At 34.7% G+C, this 20,980-nt stretch overlaps 3 protein-coding genes across 7 annotated transcripts; 1 reads left to right on the forward strand and 2 right to left on the reverse strand.

The window, feature by feature from the left end:
- Positions 1-1,044: 1,044 nt before the first annotated feature.
- On the reverse strand, positions 1,045-3,275 carry LOC21386290. Its single transcript, XM_010091128.2, has 2 exons — positions 2,803-3,275; positions 1,045-1,509 (listed from the first exon to the last, which is right to left on the reverse strand). Exons 1-2 carry the CDS (start codon positions 3,223-3,225, stop codon positions 1,297-1,299), a joined length of 636 nt encoding a protein of 211 aa, XP_010089430.1. The 5' UTR covers positions 3,226-3,275; the 3' UTR covers positions 1,045-1,296.
- A 955-nt stretch (positions 3,276-4,230) lies between these two features.
- LOC21386291 (pentatricopeptide repeat-containing protein At5g66520) lies at positions 4,231-6,669 on the reverse strand. The gene has a single exon (XM_010091129.2). It carries the CDS (start codon positions 6,624-6,626, stop codon positions 4,608-4,610), a length of 2,019 nt encoding a protein of 672 aa, XP_010089431.1. The 5' UTR covers positions 6,627-6,669; the 3' UTR covers positions 4,231-4,607.
- A 2,910-nt stretch (positions 6,670-9,579) lies between these two features.
- LOC21386292 (tRNA pseudouridine(38/39) synthase) lies at positions 9,580-20,309 on the forward strand. 5 transcript variants are annotated; one of them, XM_024177251.1, is made up of 16 exons: positions 9,580-9,725; positions 9,789-9,851; positions 11,368-11,464; positions 11,779-11,851; positions 12,563-12,608; positions 13,080-13,190; positions 14,049-14,136; positions 14,851-14,947; positions 16,524-16,584; positions 16,677-16,807; positions 17,612-17,729; positions 18,411-18,534; positions 18,763-18,870; positions 18,980-19,054; positions 19,663-20,134; positions 20,286-20,309. In XM_024177251.1, exons 1-15 carry the CDS (start codon positions 9,639-9,641, stop codon positions 19,704-19,706), a joined length of 1,323 nt encoding a protein of 440 aa, XP_024033019.1. In that variant the 5' UTR covers positions 9,580-9,638; the 3' UTR covers positions 19,707-20,134; positions 20,286-20,309. The 5 variants fall into 5 exon arrangements, with proteins under 5 accessions (XP_024033019.1, XP_024033020.1, XP_024033015.1 ...); XM_024177252.1 differs by having other exon boundaries at positions 9,792-9,851; XM_024177247.1 differs by having other exon boundaries at positions 9,580-9,851.
- The last annotated feature ends 671 nt before the right edge of the window (positions 20,310-20,980 follow it).

A 20,980-nucleotide genomic window follows, 5' to 3' on the forward strand; every position in this document is an offset into this window, starting at 1 on the left:
CAAAGCAGACCCGAGAGGTCTGTTTTGCGCAGGCTGCAGCGCCCAAGAAGCGCGCTGCAGCGCACGCTGCTGTGCGCTGCAGCGCGTGCTTTTGTTCGCCCACTCTTCCCGAATGTGTTTTAAGCCAATTTTTGTGATATCAAAATTGAGAGATATATTACAATCTCTCTAACATGTAGAAGGTTAGATGGCAAGGGATCATTTTTGGAACTCTAGTACAATGGTTAGTGCCTATGCAGATCCAGTGAATGCAGTTCAATGTCCGGTCTCAGTGCAGAACCAGTTCAATCCCTCAGTGCTGTCGTGGTGAACCAAATTTGGTGAAGCCGCAATGATCTTCTATCCAGAGGAGTTCTGCCGAATGCCAGTTATTCTATTAACTGCAACCTCCATGAGATCTTCTATCCAGAGGAGTTCTGCCGAATACTAGTTATTCTATTAACTGCAAATCCAGAGGAGTTCTGCCAAATGCCAGTTATTCTATTAACTGCAACCTCCATGAAATCTTCTATCCAGAGGAGTTCTGCCAAATGCCAGTTATTCTATTAACTGCAACCTCCATGAAATCTTCTATCCAGAGGAGTTCTGCCAAATGCCAGTTATTCTATTAACTGCAACCTCTATGAGTTTTTCCACTCCTCGTGCCACTCTTCTAACAACAGGAAGGGAGTACGGCTGAGGTACTCATAACTCGACTTCACCACCAGGGGTGACTCAATAGTGCTTCTTGTGATGCAGCTTGCAGTGTTGAGTTTGTGACCATGGCTGTGGTAGCCAGGAATAGTAATTGGAGTATTCCGAATATGTGGGTTAATTCAACGAAATCATCAAGAGAGAAGTTCAAGAAGGCGAGGAGGCACTGGCCTTTTATATCTTCAGAACACTGGTGTTGCTTTTGTTTTTTGTCATCTTCAGAACTCTGTAGTGTTCCCTTCTTCTGAGTTCGAAAGTTCGATTTTTCTTTTTTTTTTGGACTACTGTATTTGCTCTCTGGTTTTTGCTCTGTAGTCTGTTCAATGAAAGCTCAATATTCACAAATGAATAAATAAAGGAAATAAGAAAAAGAAACTGCAGTTATATTATATGAGAGCGTTGCTCAACTTCTTGCAGATTTATAATGACAGCGAAAAAATTACCGTCAGGCAAGAAAATTATAAAGAGGATCGTATAATTATAAATGTTTCACACACTCAACTTAGACAAGCTGTAAGATGACCGCAAAATAAATGTATCAAGAGAACTTGTAAACACTAGGAGAAACTCTACTCCATGCTAAAGAATCTAAGTGGTCTCCGTTCACCAACCATGCTTTTGTAGCAAGTCTTTTGTTCTCTTCCTCATGCGAGTAAAAACAATAACCACACAAGCAAGGATCCATGGAGGGAAGTTTCCACCAAAAACGTTTAATTTCTGCATCCATTGTGGTGTTTCCTTTAAAACGAAAGTTATCAGTAGGGTCATGACTGCTACCCCTAACAAGATCTTGGTCACTGGTTTAATCAAGGAATCCTGTAAAAAAAAAAAAGAGGGAAAGAAGAGGAAGTCAGCCATACTTCAACCATCACAGCCAAAAGATGATTAAAAAAAAAAAAACATTCCTGCAAGATCTTATATCATCCAAAAACAAAAACAAAAATACTCATGCAAGATTTGATATCACTCAAATTATTCAACACTCGTGGTAATTCTCCGTAGACTCAAAAATGATCTTATAGTTAACTCTGAATTTGGTCGAGACTCATGCTTCCTTTAGAAATGTTATTTATTTATTTATTTGATAAAGAACAAAAGAAACTTAATTGATTCAAAATAAATACATAAGTTTCAAGATGGATGAGAGGTCCATCACAGCAAAACAACAGAAAATAGCGAAAAAGAAAAATAAAAGGAAAAAAAAACACCTAAGACTAACAGCAATCTGAAATCCTATAGTTACAAAACATCAGCATGACTAATACATTCAAAACGAAAACCAAAAGGCAACATAGTATCCAACTCAAACTGATTTCTTCCTTTAAAATTTGGTCAAGACTCTGAATTTGGACAAGTCTCATGCTTCTTTTAGAAATGTTACCTGAGCTAGATTGCTATAACTTGGTAATCATGCTCTGACTTTGGTAAGTTCTTATTCTACTGTAACCAGGCCGTCAATTCTATTCTGATATCCTTACTGCTAGTGCTAAGGATGTTTAACAATAGAAGAACCATCTTTGGAAACAGTAAAAGGTTGTCATCGTCCAATATTCAGAGAATCAGCGATATAGTTGAAATGAGAGCGAAATGCTAAACCAGTACGCCTCTACGTGTCACCGTTATATCAAAAGGATCACGAATATCTTTCTTACTAAATCCTAATTCTTCTTTACCTTCCCATATCAAAGATAAGTCTCAGCTTCCAGTTGATCAAAACATAACTAGATTACACATACTAAAAATTAGTTTTTAGAGTGTAAGAAGCTATAGATTGGTTCTTATCTACGAGCTAGATTACCAAAAAGAATCAAACAAGTCCGCGACAGACGCACAGACTCTTTCAGTTCTGTTTCTTCGAAACGAAATAAGTACTAAGCTTAGCACCCATTCCCCTCTATTTCCATGAAGATTCTTGTCTCGTCATCTTACCAAATCCATACAGTTTAACAAATTGATCCTCAAACATTTCTTTCCTCTTCTCAGTTTCAAATTTCTCAACAACCAAACAGAATCGCAATCAAATCCAACAAAAAAAAAATCAATAAATATAGAAGCTCAGAGTCAAATCAACGAAAATTCGAAGCAATTAAAGAGATATAAATCACGAACCTTGGGCTCTCCATCGACGTAGATCACGGATCCATCTTTGTAAGGCAAGATCGATCTTCCGTTCCTCGGATGGAACCGAATCGGAACGCCGCGGCCGGAGGCAGGATTGAAGGCGAAGAGCGATTTGAGGCCGTACTTGTCGAGGATATTCCGGACCTCCAACTGGTCCTGGTCCCAACCGCCGAGGCTCGACTTGAAGACATCGATCGGGCCTTTGCCTCGCCGGAAGAGGTGGACCTCCACCTCCGGGACCTTCGTCCTCACGGTCTTTGGAGTCGAACTAGGGTTCCGATTCGGAGTCGGAGACGATCCATCGGAGCTCGCCATAGCTGTTTCTTCGATTTCTCCGATTTCGCTCTCGTCCTTCTTCTTCTTGTCCTCCTCCATTTCGGTTTCGCTTAGGTTTTCGCCGGCAGAAGACATGGAATGTATCTTCTTCACTATATTTTATGATTTTTTCTAAGATGGAATTGAAGCGCAACTTGGGCAAAATATATATAGCTTTCGAGTTTTATTTTTATTTTTTTTTATTTAATAAAAGTGTCTTGTTTCTAGCGAATTTATGAGAAATTGCAAATTTACAAATCAAACTAATCACGCTTTAAAAAAGCTAAGAATTAAAAACAGAGAGAGAGAGAGAGACAGTGCAGTGATACAACAGTGACATGAAAAATGAGTAGCAAAAAAAAAAGGACATGAAAATACAACAAAAAAATCCCCTAATAATATGTTTTTTAATTTCAATCTCTCATTTCATTTCCAACCAAAAATAAAATAAAAAACTCATTTAAATTATCATTTGTCATTTCAAGTTATTTTATGTGCCTTTTTCTTCTTTTTTTCTTTTTAATTTTAGTGTTGTTTGTTGGTCTCGAGCAAAATTTTGGTTCAACGGTGGAACTTTCTTTTGTTTTTCTATATGTTGAGATTTTTAATAATTGTGGTTTTTATTCCAATTTAGTAGTGTGTTTTCATTGTTTTTTAGTGTTAGGTTGATGGATCGGATTTTTTTTTTTTTGGTTTTTTTAAGCCATGCATATGCTCGACTGTTTAGGTACTTTTTTTGGGATCCATTTTCAAAACTCTTCTTAAGCATCATGCAAGTCAACTGGTGGAACATATTATCCACCACAGTCGTAGTTTCCTATAGTTTGAAACCGTATGGGTCATTATTGGTGTTTGTATTTACTTAATTTGAAATATAATTCCCTTTTCAGAGAAAGAAAATCACGTGCAATGGTATATTGAGTAGCACATAAAGAAAGCTCAAGAATTAAATCATTGTAATCCAGAGACTAAGCTAAAAGTCAATCCTATTTCCTAAAATACATGCACCAAAATATTTTAGCCTAAAAGCAACACGCACAACACCATTTCTGTTACTTACATGAAAAAAATAAAATAAAAAATAAACCACTATTTCTGTTTACAACACATCTATCTTCCATCTCTGCCATTTTATGAAGATGGGGGTTCAACTGTTCAAGTCATCCTGAGATGAGGTGACTAGAGAAATAATATTAGACAGCCCAAACAAACTGTTAGTTAAGTGAGCTTCCATCAATTCCATAATTAGAAAAAGGGCAATATTTGTGCCCTTTGCACAGATTTTACAAGTCAGTCCCAAGTTTCACAAACGTTTGCTCAGTTGTCTTCGTCTCTTCCCTGTGGCAAAACTAATGTAATGTAGCTGAATCTCGCATCGCCGTCGAAGATATGAATCATGGTTATGGTATAATGATAGTAGAGAAATGTAATCCCAATAATATTACAAACTTTCCATTTCCTTTCCCCCAACATGTTGATCACCAATAATCTCCACAAGAACAGGAGCCATCTGTAAAGTGGTGGAACCGGTTCAGGTCTCTGACAATTATCTCACGTCGAAAGATTTTCGATATGAATTTGGTGGCTGTGTGACAGTCAACACAGATACGAAGATTCTTCGTCACACGAATAATGGTACTAGGACTAGTATTTAGGAGTCCAAAAGCAATGGCAAGCTTTTCACTGTGGCTGGTAAGGTTATGTTCTTTCTCCTCTTCACTAAGATCATGCAAAACAGGACTCGTGTCGGGTACATAACCAGCTTGCTTCATCTTCTCAGGCAACGATTCCAAGAACATATAGATTTCTCTAGTTTGAGGGTGAGAAGTATCTCCACCAAGAAACATATGAGCTTTCCCGTTGACCTCGATCCAACTACACCCGGGAGTCTTCCTTATGCCTCGATATTTTAGAAGATCTCTCAGGTTGGCCACTTCTTTCCACATGCCAGCCTCAGCATACATGTTTGAGAGATGGACATAGTTGGCACTGCTATATGGTTCTAAAACAAACAGCTTTTTGGCTGCAACCTCGGCAAGTTCTAAATTGCGGTGTTTCCTGCAAGCAGCTAATAGAGCACCCCATGCGCTTGCTCCTGCTTGCATTGGCATTTTGTCGATAAGCTCTTTTGCTTCTACTAATCTCCCTGCTCGGCCCAGAAGATCAACGACACAAGCACAATGCTGAACTTCTGGTTCTACATTGTACATTGTCTTCATGCGATTGAAGTACTTTATGCCAAGATCAACAAGACCAGAATGGCTACATCCCGATAACAACCCCGTAAATGAGATAATATCTGGTTGAATTCTGGCCCTGATCATGTCCTCAAAGGTGGACACGGATTCTAATCCACGTCCATGGGAAGCATAAGCAGAGATCATGGTATTCCAAACGACCAAATCCTTCTTATGTTGATGTATCCTATCGAAACATTGACAAGCCTCAGCAAGACTCCCGCACCTAGCATACATCGCAATGAGAGCACTCTGCACAGAGACATCAGAGTCCAAACCAATCCTACTCGCCAACTTGTGGATCTCCCTCCCACGCTCAAGTGCAGCAGAATGCGCACAAGCGGGTAGAACACTCATTATAGTTACCCAAGTGGGCTTTATCCCCGAATCGTCTTCCAACATTTTATCAAACAAAACCAACGCTTGCCCCGCAAGCCCATTCTGAGCGTATCCCGAAATCATGGCAGTCCAAGAAACAATATTCCTACGCACCATCCTTCCAAACAAATCCTCAGCAAGACGAATCTCTCCGATTTTCATATACCCCGCAATGAGGGCATTCCAAGACGAAATATCTCTCACAGTCATTACATCGAACATCTTACGTGCATCGCCTATTCCACCACACTTGACATACATATTTATCAAAGAAGTCCCAACGTAAAAATCCTCCTCAAACCCAGTTCTCAAACTCAACCCGTGAGCGTACCTCCCCATCCTAACATCCGACAAATCGGCACAAGACTTTAACACAAAAGGGTAAGTAAAATGATCGGCCTTGAGGCCTAAAGAACGCATCCGAAAGTAAACTCCAATAGTTTTCTTTGGAAACCAATGCCAGGAATAAGCCCGAATGATCGAATTACACAAAAGCGCAGAAGGGTATTTAATGCGACGAAAAACAGCAACGGCGGAGCGGAGATCGCCTGCGCTGGCGTACATGGCGATCATCTTGGCGCCGAGGAAGGCGTCGGGCTCGAGCGCGCGGAGAGACATGTGGGAGTGGACCTGGCGGCCTAGTCGGAGCAAGTTTTTTCCGGTCAGGGACTGGAAAATGGCTGCGTAGGATGAGACTTGAGGCGGGTCTTGGGCGAGAGAACGCAAGGTCGAAACCAGAGACAGCCATGGAGGAATTTGATGTTTTGGCAATGAGACGTCAAAATGGAGTTGAGAGTGGGATTGGGATGGGGTTCGGGTTTGATGGGGTTTTGGGATTCGAAATGGGAGATTGGGTTGTTGTGTTGGTCGGCTGTGAAGCATTGATTTGATTTCTCGGAGGGAGGGAAAAAGAAGAAAGCGGGAGAAAGGGCATAGGCATGGCTGAGAGTTCAGTTGAGGAAGAAACTTTTGGAGTTGAGAAATTTAGAATTATTGATTAAACCCCTTATCTTCTTTAAATTAGCATGGGTACCTCAAAATTTATAATCTCTTTCATTGATGTTCGTGAACAAAGTGTGAGAGCTGAAGGTATTGTTGAATTTACTCTTAAAGTGTATGAATCTGTATTTTTATTTTTTATATTTGATTAATATTTTTTTAATTAATATAATTATTTAATTAAAAAAATATTAATTAAGAGTAAATAAAAAAAATCAAATTCATATACTCTAAAGGTATTTATTTATTTTTCTCATGATATAAAGGATTTCTATTTTATAGGAGAACATTATTTATTATTGAATCAGTACATTTTAGTAAAAGTTATTTCGGAAATTTAACTGCACCTATTCACAGAATAAGAGAGATACGAAGGGAGAAATTACATAATTTACTCTTGTAGTTTTGTGTTCAAATAAAATTTACCCTTTATTTTAGGAAATTTACCTACACGTATTCACAAAATAAGAGAAACAAAAAGAGGGAAATTACAGAATTTACTCTTGCATCTATACGTTTTAGTAAAATTTCCTGGTTATTTTTCGAAACTTATCTACACCCATTAACATTTGAGCTTTTGGTTTTAATGTTACTTTTCTTACAACGCATTTAGGATGAAATTATATTATGAAGATATCATTTGGCCATCATACTGTTACAACAGTGTGATTGAATTACACTCAAAATGTTAACAAGAGTAGCTTAATACTGGAACCGAACAACAACTTAACAAGAGATTGTCGCCAAAAGCCAAAATTAACATATAGATCACATGTTCAGATGTTGCCTAGTGAGCGGAAGTTTGCACTTCATGCTGTTAAGGAAAAATTAGGTGAAACCTAATTCGAATACCGAGACTGAAAACAAAAAACAGCGAAAAGAAAAATAAAAGCACGATCACACTAAGAATTGTTCACTAATTTTGAGCTAATAATAATTTTATATTTTAATATTTTTCTTCACGTGTGGGTTGAACAATGAGTAATCGTGTAGGTAAATCATTTGAAAAACACAACACGTGAATATTTGATAACAAACCCGAAATATGTTAAAGACACCCAACAAATGATAACAATTTAAATAGGGATAAAAAGTGCAATTACGATAGTTTGAACTCAATACCTCCCACTCTGATATTATGTTAGTTTATCAATTCATCCCAAAAGCTTAAATTCTTATGAGGTGAGCCAACAATAGTTTGATACTTTAACACTTTTAGCTTTAGGAAAATGAGACAAATATCTTTAAAAGTACATGATTTAAGATTTCTATCGTTTACTATTGATTAATAACCTTTTTAGTTGAATATTATACCAATAAAAGGGTATTAATCAAGAATGATAGGTAAAAATTTAAATTCATACACTTTTAAGAGTAAATTTTACAAATTTCTCTTTAGAGCTTTTTATTGGGTGTGAAGAGGTCTTTTGCACAGACCCTTAAAGAAACAATCCCAGATTGGTCTAATAAACCTGATCAAACTTAAATATTTAGTTTATTAGTAAAGTTCGACCTAACAATTCATAAAATACATATATTCCGTAAATACATGCAACTTCAAAAATATAATTATTCAAAGTAACTTATATGTTGCATTCTTAAAAAAAAAAAAAAAAAATCTTATATGTTGTAAAACACATGATATAATATATTGCAATTTAAAGTAGTTGATATATACTCATTATTGACATGATCAGCAGAAGCAGCAAAAGCAACGAACCCAACAATGTCCATATTTTGCATTCTCAACCGTCCTACATTTTATGTCGCAATTATTTGTATTCCAACATGGTCCAGTATATGCCCATTTGCTTACATTCACGACTTATGGCTGCATTATCACAAAAGATGCATTAAAAAAAAACACATATCGAAAATTAATAGGCAAGAAAAAATTATCGTTTTATAATTTAACGATCACTATTTAAAACTTTCCGATCAATATTTTAATTAAATTTGACAAAAAATTAGGTGGACGGTTGATTTTAAAGACCCATTTTAAATTAATAGTTGAATTTTTTAGACATTTAGATCGAGCTTTTTTTTTCCTTAAAGGAAATTATTCTTTTTTTTTTTTTCATGATCAAATACTGTGAATTATATTGGTTTATCACATGTTAGTTAATCACTGATGCACCGTGAAGTTAATCAGTAATAAACTGATTTAAATGGTCTTTTTCTTTTTAAATTTTACAACACTTCAATCATTATTACAAAATAGCTCAAAAAACTTTCATTTTGGTCGAAGTCATATAAAATTAATAAAATAACAGCTTTGTTATTAATTTTAATTTATCATTGATCAACTTTTTAATTTATAGTTGATTAATCACAATTTAACACTAATTAACTTCTATAAAAAAACGATCATTTTCCTTAAAATATAAAGTGAGAATCTCTAACTAAAATTTTAGGTATTATTTGGTATAAGAGTTCTGAATTTAGAATCATAATTATAGTTTAAATCAGTGTTTATTTATAAAAAATAAAAAATAATTCTAATTTAACTCATTCAGAATTAATTTTTAATTTAAATAGTTTTAATTCAAAATTTAAATCTTAATATGATGTTTTAAATCATAAATCACTTATAATTTTAAAAATACTTTCTTTAATTTTATGTAATTTAAACCTCTAATTTTAATTTTAAAATTATAATTTAAATATAAAATTATAAATTTTAATTCTAATTTTAAAATTAAAACTAGAATCACTTTATTTAAATTCTCGTATCTAACTAGCTTTAAAAAATTTTCTTAATTTATTGAAAAAGATAGCCAAACAAAGGCATTTACCTAATTTTCCTTAAAGAAAAAAAAGAGAGTATTTCAGTACCTTTGTCCTGGCGCCACTGGGCGAAGTGTTGAGAGCGATAATTTTTGAAGAAAATCCACCATGTCCATGGAAGTTGCAGTTGCCGACGGAGACAACCTTCTCTCCTCCCTTCAATCCCTTGTCAACTCTCTCCAACTCCGAATTCAGGTTCTCTCTCTCTTCAGATTCTCTCTCATTTTCAGTTTGGCTGAGATTCGTTTCTCGTTGAAGCAGGAACTAGAGTCTGAGAACGCCAAGTTATCATCGCGTCTTTCAAATTGTACCTGTTCTGAGGCTAGTTTCCTCTACCATTTCTTCATTTTCTTCCTCATACTCATCGTTACATACACGCACTTATATTTTAGGGTTAATTCCTGATAACCTTGAACTTTGATGTTATTTCCATTTTGTCTTAAAATTTTGAAAATTCTCGTTTTACTCGTTAAACTTTAATTTGTCCTATTTGAACTTTTTTTATAAGAATTTCTATTTAAATCATATAAAAAAAAGAGATTAATTGCGACTCCGTAATTTTTATCAGTGTATTTTTAATAAAAATTTAAACAAAAAAATTATGTGACTATATTATTCTCTTTTTTATATTTATTTTTAATAAAATTCATAAATTGAGTGAGAATAATTTAAAATTCAAGATAAAGTAAGTATTTTTAAAGTTTAAAAGTCAAATTAAAAATGACTTTAAAATTTAAGGTACCAGCGATAATAATCTTATATTTTACTATTTTCTTTTATTAATGGCCTTTTTTAAAAAGGTAAATATGGAAAGTCAGAGTGGAAACAAGAAAAAAAGCAATGAAAGATTACCTTATTTATAATTAGGACAAATTTTATAAATTCTCTTTGAATTTTGTTATTTGTGTCAACATGTCTCATGAATTTTAAAAATGTGCATGTTGTGCCCCTTAAATTTTGTCACTTATGTCAACATGCCTTATAAGGTTAATTCCATTAAGTTTTTTTAAGGGAAATGCTTATAAATCCTTGAATTTTGTCAATATGACCCATGAATTTTAAAATGTACCCGTTTTGCCTTTTGAACTATGATATGTTTTTAATTTTTCTCCCTCCATCTTGATTCTATCAATTTTTTAAACGGAAATGTTGACATGACTATTCAATTGTTAATTTCTTATGATATTTAAGGTTTATTGAATACCTTCCCCTTTAAAATTGTTACTTAAGCACTAATTTTTAAAACTTTAGTTGATTAAAGACAATAAAGGGGGAAAAATGAGGAGTAAATCTGTATAATGTAATGAATTTTGTTAGTTTTTTTTTTCCTTAATATTTCACCTGGATAGAAGTGCTCGACATAAAACATGTTTATGCTTTATACATATATAACATTTCTAAGTCTAAATGCGTTCATGTCATTTATTTTATCGTGCCTTTTTTAAAAAAAAAAAAACACAAACCTTAACAAAATCCATTAACTTAACAAACTTTAATTGTCAAATATCATAGATAACTAGCAATTTAATGGTCATATCAACATTTTTATTTAAAAAACTGATAAAATCAAGATGGAGAGAGAAAAGTTGGAGATATATCATAGTTCGGGGTGCAAAACAGGTACATTTTAAAGTTTATGGGGCATATTGACACAAATGACAAAGATCAGGAGTGTTTATAAGCATTTCTATTAAAAAACTTAACGGAGTTAACCTTAGGGGGCATGTTGACACAAGTGACAAAGTTCATGGGGAATTTATAAAATTTGTCCTTATAATTAAGAAGTTGAGTTATTAACTAAGCAGTTTTTGAGTTTGACATGTTAGTTATGGTGCAGAAAGAGAAGCAGCTTGGCGGTTCTTCTGCAAACAGCATGGAATCAGAATCTGGTGGCACTAAGACCAAAAAAAAGAAATCCAAAGAGAAAGCTTCAGGTCTTTTATCAATTTAAGATTATTTTAATTCAAATGCAACTTACATTTTGGCAAAAGCAAAGTTGTACTTTTATTTTTTGGGGCCATATAGTAAATGGGATTTGTTTTTGTTTTGTATTTTTGATAGTCTTAAGTCTTCTAAAACATGTATCGTCTTATGGGTGTGTTTGAATACAGACAATAAACCTTTTCTTTTTCTTTTTGCCTATCTTGGTCTACCTAAGCTAGAAAGTTTGTCTGGTTGTGTTATATGTATAAATCGCTGAATTACAGCTTATGAATGAGTATAATCTAATTCTTCTTTTTGTGTACAGGTTGTGATACAAGCATCATGAATCACCAGTGCAAAAGATATGTTGCTCTTAAACTAATGTACTTTGGGCAGAGGTACATTGTATAGCCATTATTCAACCATTTTTCTTTTTAATTAATATCCTCATTCATGTCATTTGGCTCCATATCTGGAAAGGATAAGTAAAGAGTCTTGCGCTCAAGGACATTGTGGATAGGGGCATCTTTATCTGTGTTGCCACTTTTGAGTCTTGCTCTCAACAACAATGCGGATTGGGGTGTTGTGGAATCCTAGAATTCTTGTTTGGAGATGCTTGATGGGTTGATAATTAATATAATGTTGCGCTCCTTCTGTCCTGTGAAATTTTTGGAGGAATTGACGAGCAAATATGGTTTTGGAACAGGTGGTCCGGGGTTTTAACCTTACCATGGATTCTCTAATGCTGAATCTTAGTTTGAGTTTGCACCTCATTCTACTGCTCATTCAACTCTGTACTTTGATTTTGCGTTCCCATTTGTTTTCCCTGAAATTCGCATATCATCTAAGCCCACCTTTGAAAGCAAATATCAGATATAAAAGCCAATAAAGGCTAACTACTTATCAGCTTAAACTAAGTAATACTCTTGGAATCCGGTATTGTTTTTTTTTTTTTTTGGGTGCTTGGTTTTCTTAAAGTGAACGTTGGCTTGAGTTTCTTACCATTCACTGAGTTGTCCCTTTAGTCTATTTCTTGTGACAGATGCATATTTGTAACTCAGAGCTCTCTTATAGTGCGTGAGTGGAATTTTTTCTATGCCATATTACAGGTTCTATGGCTTTGCTTCAGAAGCACAAATGGATCCAACAGTTGAGGTCTGATTTATGTTTCTCTATCTTTAACCTATTTCTCTTACCTTTTCTAAACCTCTTGGGTATACATTAATGGACTGGTGTGTAAAATATGTTGCGGAATGTGGAAATTTGTGCTATTTTAAATATAAACTTCTTTGCAGTTGATGGTTCTCATTGTTTATAACTATGGTGTTCCACTGATGGCACATAAATCGGTGCATACCACGCTTCTTGTATACATGGATAATGCTAGCACATTTATGTTGTTCTTGCTGTTGCTATCTTTTTCTGTTTTCAAAACTTCCCTTGGAGAAGACTATTTGGGAAACTACAGGGATTTGTGTGTGTGTGGAAAGAATTAAGGTGGGTTTTGTAAGATTATGACTTAATTTCTTAAAACAAACCCCAAATTGAAGACTAAACTCTAAAATGCATATATTTGTATTATGTAGTACACTGTCCTTTCTTTGTAAGTGTTGACGCTTCTTGCAGTCTGAACTTTTTGGAGCTCTTAAAAAAACAAGGCTTTTAGTTGGTGACAAGAAGGAGTCTCAATATTCAAGATGTGGTAGAACAGATAAGGGGGTTTCTTCTGTTGGGCAAGTAAGTGAGAAAAGAAATTTTGCTGGAATTTCATTCATTAATAATTTCTTCTGAGATTGTGAAACTTTCTAGATTTATACACGTGTTTTTGTTGTTGTAGAAGTGGTCTTCTGACTCCTCTTTTTGCGAAGAAAATTTTCTTGAGACTATATTTTGTGTGTTCCACTGATGTCAGCTAGTGACTGGGTTTTAAATCTTAACCTACCTGCATGACAAATTCTGTGTCACGGGCATCTGCTCCAAGGGAATTTAACATTATTACTGTTCTTTGATTTTTCCTTGTTGGAGGGATTTTTTATAGCTGTTAGCATTTTCTTTTGTTGGAGGGGAAAAGAAAATCTTCTCGAGATTTCTTTTACAGAATGTTACTTTGTAGTTCTGAATCGCAGAAGTATTATTATTTTTTTTATTTTTCTTTTTAAAGGTTTATACGTGTATAGTTTAAATTGGGTTATCCCAATGCACTTCCCTTTGTCTTTTTAAGAATAAATTGGATTCCAGACATAAAAGTTGATACCTTTATCGCTCATTATAAGCGATCGCACCCTGTGGTGATATAGGATATCATCAACTGTTTATGCCATCTTGGTCTATGTTGCTAATGACAAAGAAAAGTTGTATTTACTAAGTTCTATCACTTGAGATATGTATATCACCAGCAATAGTGATTGAATCATTCCTTACCTTTAATAATCTAGCGATAACTTCTTCCGCCAATGTTTATTGTAGTATCTAATATCTATTATTTGTTTCAACTTACTTTATATGTCTCTCTCTCTCTCTCTCTCTCTTGCCATCTGAATAATATGTCTCTCTCTCTCTCTCTTGCCATCTGAATAATAAGTGCATTTAATGCAGGTTGTTGCTCTCTTTTTGCGATCAAACCTCACAAAAGCTCATTCAAACCATGAAAACTCAAGTGAAGTCATTTCTGGAGAACAGTTGGGTTAGCCCTTTTTTTTCTTTTTTTTTTTCCCCTAACCTCCTTGTACTCCAGTTTTCAGAATTCTAGTGCCGAATATTTTCCAGGTTAAGAATATTGCGACATAGATGTGCAAGTCCATCATGTTTTGAAGCCTTATTATGGGCAGAATTTTATAAAAACAATTGAAAAGGTGATAACTGAAACCGTAATATTTTTAGAAAAGTCAAACCTATGCTAAACATAAAACTTCATCATGATTTCAGCGTAATTAGTGGGCGACTTCTTATTCAAATTATTGGAAAGCTGAGAACAACAAAACTGCAAAATTTTTTATTTTATTTTATTTTTTATTTTTTAAAAAACATGATTCCATGCTGATAGTTTCATGAATGCTCTGTTAGAGGAGAATTCCTTATTGTTCTTTCCTTTATACTCTCTTTTCGTATGAATATACTTGCTCTATATCTTTTGTATCTTATTAGAAAATAATTCTTGTAAAAACCCATTAGGGTTGCAGAATCTGTTTCCACCAAGTAAGCTTGCTACTCAAGCTCGTGACATTTGGGTATAGGAATATGGATGAGAAGCATAGTTGGATAAATAAATTTATTGATCATGGTCTAAGCTCTTTGTTTATGATTGTGCTCACGTTTTGAGATTATACTCAAACCAATTATTTTAAGGTTTAACTACATTTTTTTTTCTTCCTTCCCTCTTTTTTCATGTCTTTTGCAGAAGGAGAAATTGATTATGTGAGGGTTCTGAATCGATCCCTTCCAAATGATATTCGAGTTTTAGGCTGGTGTCCTGTTCCAATTGGTTTCAGTGCAAGGTTTGTTTACTTTGCATGTTGCCTTAGTTTTTCAATTATTTTATAAAGTAAAGATAACTGTTAGACACTAGTTCTTAGGAAGTTAATGGCTAAGAGGGGGTTAAGTGAGGAGAAAGGAATTAGTTAGGTTTGGACATAATTTCTGTCCAATTTCTCAGAAATTATGTTAGTGCTGATTTGTCTTGGTTTTGGCTAGGAGGCCTTTGTAAAAATGACTCAATAGAAAAGTTTTATTAGCAAAATAACTTTTGAAAATTTTTTATTTGTAAAATGACTACAGAACAACCAGGAACGACAATTTTTTACATGGAACGATCGGGTAGTCGTTCTTCATAAAAAATGAAGGTCATTTTTCCAATTTCACTTTGTTAGATAGTCACTCTAACAAATTTCTCGTATAAAAATAGTGGGAAGGGGCAGAGTTTGTTATGTTGTGATTTTTAGAGTTTTGGAAAACTGAGATTAGGGAGAGTGGTGGTCTCTCGAATACTACCAAATTAGGAGTTCCCAGAGTACTCGAATTCTCCATTCCATCCATTTCGCTTTCTTTAATTTTCTCTAGCTGGTTTTGGTTTGTATGAGCTGGTGTTGAAGTAAAATTCAATAAAACTCCTCTGTTTGCATCAAATCTGGTGTTGGCTGCTTGTGTGTGTGTGTGTTTGGCTGTTTGGTTGAGGAAATTATCAGGTTCCTAACAATAACTTTGTTCGAGGGATTTTCACTCCATATATGTTATTTCACAATGAAATAGATGTGAAACTTGAAGTTCCTTTGCAGAGACTACTTTCTTTTGGGATTTTTTACTTCGTGCTCTTTTGTGTGTGTGTGTGTGTTTTTTTTTTTTTTTCCTGCTTTCTCTTGAGGACTTCTTGTCTTCTGCCCTTGTCATTGATATTCAATCAATGAAAGGCTCTTTATTGTCGGAGGAGAAAAACAACGATACTTATTGGTGAAGACAAGTGAATAAACACCAGCATGAAAAAATGAATCAAAACTAGCCTGTAGCTGTTAGCATGGTCTAAACCATTATGAGTTTCTAATACCCATTTTATTGACCAAATAGCTTTGGAATCCTTAGCAAGAAAAATAAAATAAAATCAAATCAAAATAAAGCTTTAGGGTGAAATATGCGGCAAAAATGTCTGTTATTTTCAATAAAAGTATAATTTATTGGTTATTAAAAATTATTGATTTATAGTTTTATACTATCCAGCGCATTGAAGTTTTGTCATCATAATATATATACTCTTCTGCATCAAGTATAAACTTTAAAATGAGGATAATATTTGACAATTTCATGTGTTTTCTTAGACATGTTCATCCAAATCGTTTTGCACTTGCTCATAATTCCCAGAAGCAAGTGACAATAATTTCGAGTTCTATGCTATATTGTCCATGTTGTTCTCTTGCGTAGTATTACTAATCTTTCCTTTTAACTTTCATGGTTTCTTTTGCATCATTCTGATGTAATCCAGTTATTTTTTTGCTTCTCTTTTTTGTTTGAGTTCTTTTCTGGGAATGGTTTTGTCAGAGTGATTACCTTTAATCTCTGTTGATTTTCATTGCCAAAATACAGGTTTAGCTGTTTGAACAGGGAGTACAAATATTTCTTTTGGGAAGAAAGTCTAAATCTCTTGGTATATCTTTTCTTCTGTTTTGGTTTACACCAATGTATTGCTCAAGTTTGGATTATCACTAGATGCAATGTTTCTGGTTCTTGTTTCTCCAGGAAATGGAGAGTGCTGGTAAGAAATTTATTGGCGAACATGACTTCCGGAACTTCTGTAAAATGGATGCATTAAATGTGCACAACTACCGGCGTTGTGTCTCGTCATTTGAAATTTCCCCTACTGATGTGAGGTTGACCTTGGTAGATATATATTCCGAACCATTCATGTCAAGATTCGTTAGCCAACCTCTTCATTTCCTGATTGAAATCAGTTTATACCATGGCTGTTAAATCTAAGATTTACTTTTTTGATTTATTATCCTCATTTGGAAATTTTATACTTTATAGTTACATATAAACATGTTACGCCTTGCTACAATAGTGGTGGAATGATGTTTATAGCAAGTATCATCAATTCAGTTTCCAAAAGTAAAGGTGCTGTTTTCTTTTCCCCCTGATAAAGTTGTAATGTTTCTGATTTATGAACTCTTAGTTATAGAAATCCTTTATAGATAGAAAAAGAATAACTTTTCCTTAGATATAGAGACCTAAAGATAAGTGAGAACAATATAAACAACAAATGTTCAAGCTTGTATAATAGTGGCTTATAAGATGTAATGTTTGCGACTCTAGAATGAGTTTGCTGAGTGAGTGTGAGGGGCGGTGTGAGGATGTAATACACACACACACACACACACACACACACTAAGTGACACATGGTGGATGCAAAATCTATACTGCATTTGCAATTATTTAAGTTACAACTTCTAGAAATAAACTTCTTAAATCTTCCCTTTTGGAAAGGAGAAAGCACCATTTGGTATTTTTTGCTTTCCCTATTGACATTTTGATTCTCAAACCCAGTTTTCAGGGCATCTGTATCTCTTGCTGTTCTGTTCTTGTGAAAATTGCTTCACAAATTTTTTATCTGATATCTTGACATACTTCGTTTTTTTGTTAAAGAGCTCTGTAAGGACGATAAAATATTTTGCCAGGTTCGAAGGAAAGCAACTTTGGGCAATCAAAATCGAAGGCAGTGCGTTCTTGTGGCATCAGGTTCGATGCATGGTTGCTGTACTATTCATGATTGGCCAAGGCTTTGAATCTCCTGAAGTGCGAATCGCATATACTCTTAATTGTTTGATTTTAGAATTTTGTGAACTTAGCTTTGCCAATCAGTCAAGTTGTCCAAAAAATAGACTCTGATGTAACATTCCGTGTGTGTCCCATTAGTACCATCCCAACACGTGCATTATCTGAGATGATATCGGATGCATGCCTAGTGTCCAATAATTTTACAATCTTTAGCTGGGAATTATTTTTTGTTTTTTGTTTGTTTGTTCCACTGACATTAAGTCAAAGTTCTAGTCATGGATTAACTTTCAATCTTCTGGGGACAAATACAGAAATTTGAAGTTCTCTTACTATGATACACCTTGTTGGTCGGCTGGAGTTTGGTTATTTGAAAACTTAGATGATGATGTTAAATTTTTTTGATTTTCTCCCTACAGTTTAAGCAGCAATTAGATATGCCACTACAATCGATATATATATATATATATATATATTACTGATGGCATGCATACTTACATACTATGACCTCTTAATATCTAGTCTCTTCCTATGAATGCACACTTCCAGGCTCCAGCATTCTAGTCTTCTGATGGATTAGGGGATCTCATGTGATACTTATGTTAGTTTTGTGCTTTTTTGGCTAGCCATGGCTTGTTCATTTTGAATATTTCTAACCAAAAACCAATATTATAAATAATTCCTGTTAAATGCACTTCGTAGGTAATAGATGTGCTACTGGATACTGACAGGACCCGAAGGAAACCTCAGTACACCATGGCTCCAGAGATTCCATTGGTTCTTCATTCCTGTGAATTTGAAAATCTAAAGTTCAATTGTTCGTCAGGTATGAGAGCAAAACGTTATAGTCTTATGCATCTAGTTTATTACAACTAAAACTTAATCTGCACCCGAACCAATAACATTTATCTATCAGATGCTTTTTCTCCCTTTAGTTTGTATTTTTTTTTTAGCTTTCTTTTTAGTGACCTTTTAGCTTTTAATTATATGCTTTCAAAATTCAAAGTGTGACTTGCTTCTCTCACTTTAAATCTTAAATTGCTTACACTTCTAGAAGCTGGACAAGCGCTACGTGAACACTTGACGAAACAATGCCAAGCTTACCATCTCCAAGCTGCCATCTTTCAAGAAGCTCTACTTGCCTGTTTGCCCACATCAACAGGTGCTGACAACAGAATACTTATCCTAGTATTTCCAATAGACCAAGTAAAATTTTATTCTATCTATTCATAGTTACAGTATCACCTTAACTGCCGTTGATTTTCTTCCAGATCAGAGCACCTCAAACAATGGAGCAATCAAGAAGAAGGCTGCCCATATTCCTCTCATGTCTCGGCCCACTGAGCGTGAGTCTTATCATTGCCTTGACAATTAAATTTTGGTTTGGCTAAGAAACATTCATTACAATAAAACAAAATGGTTTTGTGATCTATGTGTTATCATTTGATGGTTGATAATGTCTTATCAAGTGTGCTTATGTTACCAGAAAAAGGACAGGACAATAATATAATGACTTGAGTAAACGCTCCAAACTTACTGGCCTATTTTGTCTCAAATTTTGGTTTTTCAACTGAAAGTTGTTTAATAGGTTGTGACCAGGAAGAGGCTTATGTTATTTCAAATCATCATGATATAATCCATCTTCCGTCATTTTCGGTGGAAGTGGTGGAAACTTTAATGTTGCAAAAGTAGGGAAGGATGTTACAGAACGCTAAGACCACTATGTCCAACATTTCCTCCTTTTTTTTTTCCCGGACCTTTCTTATTCTGTGTTTGACATGTTGCAAATAATTCCGCACTAGTTATAAGAGGAAGCAGAAGCTCTTTATATCTTTCTTTGAAAAATATAATTTAATTTGTCTTTTGTCTTGACATTTTCATGCATTGTTTCCTATTTTTTTTGTCAACTTTTAGCAAGATTTTCAACTAACCGAATTTCTTGAACTTGTTGCAGCTTCATATGCGGAGAGGCGTGCCAAATTAAACTCAAGATCATGAAGGATTTATAGACACATCTCGAAGGTTATGACATGACAAGTGCGATAATTTTCATGTCCTGATATGCAATATTTTTCAATTACAAATTTTATAGTAAAATATGTTTTCTCTGCAAGTGAACGAGTGACGTGTTTTCCGGGGCAATTCTTTTGTGATGGGAATTTTTTGTTTCCATACTAGGAACTTAGGAACAGTGTCTGTCAACTTCTTTTCAGAGAGTAATATAACTACCTGTATGTGCTACTTACAGATGATAACACCCATTATTTCCTTCTCACTTTTAAGGAGAAAATAAAGTTGTACATGGATTTGAAATTTTTGCACGTCTGATTGACCGCAAGGAAATACAGAACCGGTTACTTTTTGCATGCTAAAACAGCTGTGTTTAGTAGACATAGAGCACTTCTGATCAGGACAAAATCATAAAGGTACTTCTCCATCCTGCCAAATAGCTATCCAAATGGTAGGGATAATTGACCATTACATTTCATCATGTTTGCTTGTTAGGTCATTCTAATATGATTTGACGTTCAAAACTGCACATTATTGGTTCGTGGGTGTTTTCTATTTCAAAAGCAGGTGCTCTCTATAACAAGCCCGGCCCCCTTGAACCACCCATCCATTAAGAGCGGAGGCACGCTCTCAAATACGCTGAAAGACGTTTCGGTTGGAGTTGTCGCACCACGATAGTCGAGATATCGAACGATCATCCTCTTCTCATACACATCTTTACATCTGAATGAGATAAGACCTTTGTGTCTGTATGGGGAGATATTGGGGTGGATCATGACAGAAGAGTGGGAAGAGCACAATAAGCTATAAAGATCCGTTTGGCTAGAGTATGAGTTTCCGGGGGCGGGTCCGTGATTCGTTGGACGGATTATGCATTCTCCAAACAGCTCACAAAAGGAGTTAGGCCGATGAAAAGGGACAAAAGGAAATAATTTGCCAATTTAAGGCCCCATAAACTCCATCATTTTACCAACCTTTTTGGGACCTACTTGTTCGTGGCTTCTGTTTGTTGTTGCTATGCCTTCAAATCTACTACTCCTAAAATGCATGTAGATTTTTGTTTTCTTTTTTGTTTCCCCCCTATAACTGATATATATACACACATATATATATATATATATGTATGTATATAATATTATTAAATTTCAGGGTATAGGAAAAATAGAAGAAAAGGTTGAACAAAAGGTAGCTAAAAAAGCTGAGAATTGGTTAAAGGGAAACAACCTCTCTGTGAATTGGAAAATAACATGCATGGACAAAGT

Source organism: Morus notabilis, unplaced genomic scaffold, assembly GCF_000414095.1.
Source record: "Morus notabilis unplaced genomic scaffold, ASM41409v2 Scaffold194, whole genome shotgun sequence".
Lineage (NCBI taxonomy): Eukaryota > Viridiplantae > Streptophyta > Magnoliopsida > Rosales > Moraceae > Morus > Morus notabilis.

Bases quoted from the DNA above. Each gene is read 5' to 3' on its own strand.
- LOC21386290 (XM_010091128.2), bottom strand. From the start codon at position 3,225: ATGTCTTCTGCCGGCGAAAACCTAAGCGAAACCGAAATGGAGGAGGAC. The intron at 1,510-2,802 runs GTTCGTGATTTA...TTTTTTTTACAG, and splicing joins ACGTCGATGGAGAGCCCAAG to GATTCCTTGATTAAACCAGT.
- LOC21386291 (XM_010091129.2), bottom strand. From the start codon at position 6,626: ATGCTTCACAGCCGACCAACACAACAACCCAATCTCCCATTTCGAATC.
- LOC21386292 (XM_024177247.1), top strand. From the start codon at position 9,639: ATGTCCATGGAAGTTGCAGTTGCCGACGGAGACAACCTTCTCTCCTCC. The intron at 18,535-18,762 runs GTATGAGAGCAA...TTACACTTCTAG, and splicing joins AAAGTTCAATTGTTCGTCAG to AAGCTGGACAAGCGCTACGT. The intron at 19,055-19,662 runs GTGAGTCTTATC...AACTTGTTGCAG, and splicing joins CATGTCTCGGCCCACTGAGC to CTTCATATGCGGAGAGGCGT.